The sequence below is a fragment of the Protopterus annectens genome, chromosome 2.part0, assembly GCF_019279795.1.
Source record: "Protopterus annectens isolate FY-2018-M chromosome 2.part0, PAN1.0, whole genome shotgun sequence".
NCBI lineage: Eukaryota > Metazoa > Chordata > Ceratodontiformes > Protopteridae > Protopterus > Protopterus annectens.
In genome coordinates, this window is record NC_056728.1 from 566551010 (window position 1) to 566558509 (window position 7500).

General features: G+C 36.0%; 1 protein-coding gene across 2 annotated transcripts in view; it reads left to right on the plus strand.

The window, feature by feature from the left end:
• GAK (cyclin G associated kinase) overlaps nucleotides 1-7500 on the plus strand; it is a 2484892-nt gene that overhangs the window by 2080806 nt on the left and 396586 nt on the right. The window contains exon 22 of one of the 2 annotated variants that reach the window (XM_044060933.1): nucleotides 591-761. The exons of the other annotated variant lie outside the window; for it this stretch is intronic. Coding sequence (XP_043916868.1) covers nucleotides 591-761 — 171 coding nt within the window. The remainder of the gene's footprint in view (nucleotides 1-590; nucleotides 762-7500) is intronic. 2 annotated transcript variants of the gene reach the window in all.

Consider the following 7500-nt stretch of genomic DNA (forward strand, 5'->3'; position numbering starts at 1 on the left):
TTTGTTTTAATTTAACAATTTCATCATCAGCTTGACATTTTTGATAAATAATTTTAAGGCGAGGGATACTTGACACTCTTGCACTATGCAGTTTATTTTATTTAGAAAGTATGTATTGTTTACATAAACCATCTAATTTTTCAGTGGTATCATATTATTGTGTAAAATAGTGAAGATAAAAGCATGTACATGTGATGTAGATTGTATATGGCTACACTGCAACTTCAGCTGACAAATACAGTACTTTTAGCAGCATTATATTATAGTGATGGTGATTATTAGCCTGATTCAGGAAAGCAAGAAATACTGGTTGAAAAAAAGATTAATTAAGAAGGTGAAGCAAAAAAACAATTTTCACACTGAAATCCTTTTACAGAATGTGCTTCATTAATGGAAATTAATTTACAAGGTACAACTGATAGAGCCCTATAAATGTAGAGACAGAAAACTCTGTACGCTGCCTCAAAAAAGAAAACAAAAAAGTAGCTTCTTTCAGGCAGTGTGCTGTTGCAGTGAGTTGTGATTTGGCAAGTTTATGTTCAACAACTTTCACCAAATGCATTATCATCAGTATGTCATCTCTTCTGCAGGCGATCCTTTTGATCCTTTTGCAACGTCAGCAGCATCAGGGAGTAATTCACAGTCTGGCCCAGATCTCTTTGGGAGTTTTATGAATACAAATCCTACACCTGTAACCACTGCTTCAACTTCGGTAAACAGCCCCCCTCCTCCATCTTCCAGTTCTGATGTCTTCAAACTTGGTAAACACCATATTTGTATTTAAATTCATAGACAAATTTACTGTTTTAAGTTCTTTGAAGTATTCTCTCTCTTTAAAGACATGTTTGATACAGATTATTTAAAGGAGAACCACATATGTTGTACTCTTGTAGTTTATGTGCTACATCTTTCTGTGCTCTTTTTTTTTTTTATAGAATATTGTATTGAGGCTAGACTTCAGTACAAGAAATCACAAATGCTTTTGTAGTTCAGCATCATGGAAACTACAAGTTTGTGACCATTGCCAGTAACCATTTTGAAACTTCATTACTTTTAGTCCATGGGTTTGAATCCCAGGAATATTTGTGAGGCATAACTGTCTCTCTCTAATTTTTCATCTCTCATACTACGTTGCATGTTGGTGGTTGTGGTCCACCTTTGAGATTTTATAAGAGAACATATTCAGAAACCATGTCATTGGAAACATAGCAGATCAAGAACAAAAAATGGAATGGTCAGAATAAAAAGGTTGACTATCCTCCCCAAAATAAATACTGTATTTTATTGCAGGGGGCAAACCTGAATGCATCCCTCCCCACCCACCCAGTGCTCAGTTATTCTGGCTCACGCAGGTAGGCAGAAGACCATCCTTATTTTTTAAGGCTTGTGCATCCTCTGAGGAAAATTGATGCGCTACTCATGAGCAGCTGTCTCAATTCAACTTTCAGACCGGCAGCTGTTTCAAAAGTCAGTGAGGTAAACTGAACCTTATTTTAAGTTGACCTGCAGCAGGCAAGGTATCTGTTTAGGTATTTATAAGCAGTGTAAATGCTTTGCTTATTTAGTATGGGTACTATGTAGCACATACACATGCAGTAAGTTAGCATACTCTTGAATATGTTTTTTTATATGTTGGTGCTAATTCTGTCAAAAGGGTACAGACATTTATGTGGCTTAATCTGTATGTACACTACTGTTTACAGAACATTCACCCAAATATTGTAAATGTCATCAAATTAATTTAAATTGAAAAGCTAGCTATTTTATTATTTATTTTATTTGTGTTTGTTAACCATAGTAGAGCACTGATCCAGAGGGACCTTTTTCAGATTCAGCATGTGAGCACTGACTGGTTTAGTGGCTTGCTCAGAATGATATTGTAGGCAAAGGGAGGCTGAGAGAATCAAATTCCAGAACACAGGAAGCAGCTGACTAACCGCTCTTAGCCTTAACATCTGTACTAACTGCAAAATTGTTTGTCATATGTGTTAGTAAGATAGTTATGAAAGTATTGCATTCATTAATAATTGCAGTAAATCGTGGGCCTGTGCTGTATAAATTGAATTACTCACATGCTCCTGCTTTGCTACTGATGTTCTTCAGAACTCCACTATGGCTTTGTCAGGTGCAACTTGAGTAACAGAAACTAAGACAGGAATGTTATTTGTATGGAATATGAGTAGATCATTTTCCAGTCTACCTTATGATTTTTTAAACCTTGTCCCAATTTTAGAAGAGATACCAGAACCGTTATAGAAATGTGTATTATTCCTGCAGTGCTTAATAAGCCTTACCCAGGCTTTGCTAACATGTTAGTTAACCCATGCCTTATACATCTAACAGTCAAAAAAACATGCTCTGGTTAAATAAATGCAATATGTTCTATTATATTTTAATAGTTAGAGTTACTAAATTGTGTAAAGGGCATTTTTAGTATGGTCCAAGGGAGGCTAAGCATTATTCCTTTAGTGGGTATGTGTGTAAATTATCCATGACCCTGTCATTATGTATTGCTTTCATGCAGTAGCATTATTTTAAAAAGCATAGTCTTGGCTTTTTAAAGATGTTATTGTATTCCTGAGATAATGTTGTCTTTGGTTTCCTTATGCTGATGCATCTCATGGGGGGGGGGTGTAAATAATTTGTTCTGTTCGTGTGCACACCTGGAATATAGTGCTGCCTTTGCATTACGTCAGTCATCTATATTTTTGCCACTCTTAACTGTGGCAGTCACAAATAAAAGAATCACCAGTTTCTGAATTCCAGGATTGTGGTTTCTTTATTTTTTAATTTAAAAATTACATATGCTCAGTTTATTTGTAATGACATATCAAAGTTTTAAAAAGCACATTTTTGTTTGTTTTACAACTTGGAGGCAAGGTAAAATGGTAGCCTAGCCACCTTACTTCGGAAGTGGTCAACAGTTCCAATGATCTTTTAGTGTGCCAGTCCCAGTCCAACACATTGCTGGAGTATGAATTTCTCTTCTCTATGAAGTGCTGTAAAGTCTTGCCAGTGTAATAATATGCACTACAGCCTAGTCTACAAAAATCATCTGTAGAATGCAAACTGTTTGTTGGAGTAGACATGTTTAGAAATGTGTGAATTTCTGTAAGTAATTTATCTTTTCAGGTGGTACCGTTAAGGAATTGGATGTAGACTTTGTTGTCACTGCTTTTGACTGGAATTTGGGCAAGAGTGAAATAGCTGTATACATTTTTATTAATCAGCCTTTTATTTGTTAAGGTTATTACTAAGACAGCTTAACATTTGATGCTTTCAAGTTGTTGTTCTAGCCTTATCTGCAAACATCTTAATTTTTCAGGATAAATTTGGGCAATCCGAATAACTCTTGTGCTTTTATTTCAGGTGTTTGACCTGTGCTGACCTGGTTATTGTAATGCACCTCTTTTTTGTGTCTGGAATTCCTTATAATTGCTAGCATAATATTTTTCTTGCCAAATACTGAAGATAGTCTCCCTTTCCTTAAGTTGTACTGTTATGGTAATTCAGTGGCATTGTATTCTTTATTGTCTTTGTAAAATTTTGGAGATTAAAATGTCCTGTATTTGTGTTAGGTTGCACAGAAAACAATGTGCACCCGGTTTACATATTTTTTCCTTCTAAATACTTTCCCATTCTGTAGACTGTAGTCACACAAGTAGCATATTTCTTTTGGCTGAGTTATTTATTTCTCTGGGACTGATATTGGGACACTTGAATCTACTATAAATAGAGGCAGGGTATTGTCCACTTAAAATATTTGGGTGTAGAGCTGCTGCAGAGTAAATTAAAAGAAAATGATGACTTTGTATGTTTTAGAGGGCTGGATGGATATCACCAATATCTGCATAAGTAGACTTGATTTTGGGGTTGTTAGTAGTCTTAGAGCCATTGTTGACAGGTGGAACTGATATGGGTAGAGGAGAACATTTTTCTCCTTATAATAAAACCACATTTTGGAACAATATGAATTGTATACCTTCATTATCCTGAAATGGAGGAATTGGACTGGAGTTGCTGTCATCCCCTAGTTGTACTGCCATACTTGGAAGCTAAAAGGATTACACAGTGGTAAGACATATATATATATATATATATATATATATATATATATGTGTGTGTGTGTGTGTGTGTGTGTGTCTGTGTGTGTATTTGTGTAGCCAATCAAAAAAAAAAAAAAAATTACTCCTGCACGAGAGAATCTGCACGGCAACAAGAAAATGGTTCAGCAAAACAAAAGGATAGCCAGCAGATAAAATAGGATCCAATGAATAATTTTATTATAATAAAATTAACATCATGTCAGACCGGTTTCGGCTGGCAAAAAATGGCACAACCTTCTTCAGTGATGAAAAACAATAAAAAATGATGCCTTTTGAAGTACCTAGCCTACTTCCCATTGGTGCAATTATAATTGCTCATTAAGCCCAGGTATAAACAGTGCTCCCAAAATGGTTATCCATTTCTTCTCTTTAGTATCAAGCAAGGAATGCCACCCTGTCTTATTAAACCTATTATCCCTAATAATATCAATTACTGTAAATGAAAATTTGGCATTGGAATGTTGCAAACAGTGTTTGTACAACGCATTGTTAGATTTTTTTGGTTCTGATGTTACTCATGTGTTCTGAAATACGAAATCTTAAAGGCCTAGAAGTCTGGCCCACATAAAAAGCGCCACAGTTACATGTGGCAAGATAAACAAGCCACTCACTACTGCAATTAGCAAAAAATGAAATGTTGTAAACTCTGGGACAATTTCTACTGGTAAACTCCTTGGTCTTGATTAACCTGTCACAATTACAACAATGTCCACAAGGAAAACATCCTACCACTCTGTCCCCAGTTAGTGTTGTTTGTACATAGGATTTATTTTCAATTTGATGTGTATGTTTATAGTGATTGAAATGGGAGGCAAGATTTCTCCCTTTCCTGAATGAGAACAAACAATGATCAGATAATACACCTGATAACTCTGGAATATTAGACAAAATATTCCAATTGGTATGAATACTATGCATTAATACATTGGTGTTCCTAGCATAGGTAGTCACGAACCTGATTGGCTGTGTGACCCTATTGTCCCTGTTTTTATATTTCAAAAACTCTTCTCTGGTGCGTGTCTTAACCCAGTTGCTAGCTTTAATAACATGTCCCATGGGATAACCTCTATCCCAAAACCTGTTGATGAGATCAAGTCTATCCATTTCAAAAACCTCAGGCTGAGAACAGATTCTTCTAGGATGAATGAATTGTGATTTCGGTATGTTTTTGGCAACATGAGGAGGATGAAAGCTGGAGGCGTGAAGGACAGTATTGTATTTCAGATATTTCCTGAATACTTGAGTGGTCAAAGTACCATCTTGCTGTTTGATTATCAATACATCCAAAAATGTAATTGTTTCCACATTATAATTGATGGTAAATTGTAACCCCCAAATGTTGTTGTTCAGGTATGAAACAAATTCCATCAAGTATTCAGCATCTGCCCTCCACACCATCCAGCAATCATCCAAATACCTCCTCCAGATGTCAATTTCTGGGAGGTAAATATTATGGCTGGCATCATATATTATCTGTGCTTCAATATAAGCCATAAACAGGTCGGCATAAATGGGAGCAAAAGATGCTCCCATCGCCGTACCTTTCACTTGCCAAAAACATGCATCCTCATAGAAAAATACATTTTGTGTTAGAACCAATTCAGCCATCTGGACTAGAAAATTATTGAAATCATCATCATAAATGCAAGCAACATTAAGCCAATAGGCTAAAGCATCCAACCCAAGTCGATGTGGTATATTGGTATAAAGAGCACTTACATCCAGTGAACACATCAGCCAATCAGGTTCCAATTGAACATCTGAAATAATTTGTAAGAATTCAGTTGTATCCTGTAGGCGTGAACGTACATGTTTCAACAAAGGCTTCAGATGTTTAGTCAAATATAAGGACAATGGTTCAGTTAAATATCCACGACCAGAAACAATAGGTCTTCCTGGTGGATTTGTGGGGTGCTTATGAATCTTAGGAAGGAAATAGATGTATTGATTTGTCGGATCAGAAATGGTTAACTGTTGTAAAGTCAGTAATGAGGCCAGTATCCCTAGCATGACAAAGAAATTCGTCAATATGTTGTTTAAATCTATGTATAGGGCTGAGACACATTTTCACATAATATTTGTTATCAGATAACTGCCTCAAGGCCTCATTATTATAGTCAATCCAATTCAAAACAACAACTGCCCCACCTTTGTCAGCAGAAATAATAACCAAATCCTTATTATGTGACAGTTCATCCACAGCTTGTTTTTCTTTTAAGGATAAATTATTAAATTTAAACCGAAACTCGGAACCATAAAAATGTAAATCTTTGAGAACCATGTGTTGAAATAGTTGCACAACAGGATGCATAGGAGGCATGTATTTAGACTTATGGTAAATAAATTTGTCCTCATCAGAAAAACCATCATCACTGCCAAACTGTAATTTGAGATTTAACAATCTACAAAAATCCAAAACATCCTGGACCAACCGGTCCTCAGAGACAACAAAACCAGGAATGAATGTGAGACCTTTGTTTAATATTGCAATGTGAGTAGGAGACAGAATAAAATCAGATAAATTCAAAACATTTGAGTTGTTATTACCTATTTCTGTGTCACTGTTTGTAACAATCCCTGAATATTCTGGACGTTTTTTATGTTTCCTGCCCCCACGTTTGTATTTACCCCTAAAGGGAGGGAACCCTGGGTTCGCTTGGGGATCGGAGAATCCGATGTTGGCTGCATGTCACTGTCAGTATGTGATGAAAACTCATCAGTGGAAGACCCATTGGTAGTTAGTCTGTTCCGTAATATGGACCTGGGTCGCTTCCTTTTTGGTGTCTTAGAAGGGTGAGGATTGAAATGAACATGTTTAGAGGGGCACTAAATGGATTGGCTCCCTGATAATCGTGTTCATCCCTTTGAAATTTCTTTTTTCTAGATTTTAGCTGTACCTCCAAATTTGTTAAATCATTCGTAATTTTAGAAAAATGTTTGTGAAAAAATGCTTCCCCTTCATATTTTTGCACTTCATTACTCAAATTAGTAACCAAATGGATTTCAGAATCAATGATTCTGTCGTAATATTTATCTAATGCCTCAACAAAAGACATTGTGGCCTGCTGTTGGATCTTGGACCATTGGTTAGAAAGTTCCTCATCAGGTTGACCAACATGTGGTTGTATACGAATCCTTAAACCCCTAGGCGTAATCCCTTTGGCCATATAGGCCTTATAAAGCTTGGCATGCCAAACATTAGATCTTATTAACTTCAGATGTTTATATAAATCATCAAATGCCAAACTACAAAGTGTTTCGGGACCTAGGGGATCCTTAGAAGAACTGCCACTTGAACATACACCAAAAACAGTTAAATCTGTTCTGTCTGCAGATAATCCACTAACCAATTCAGAAAGATCCATGATAGTATAAATGAAATTTAGACAATAAT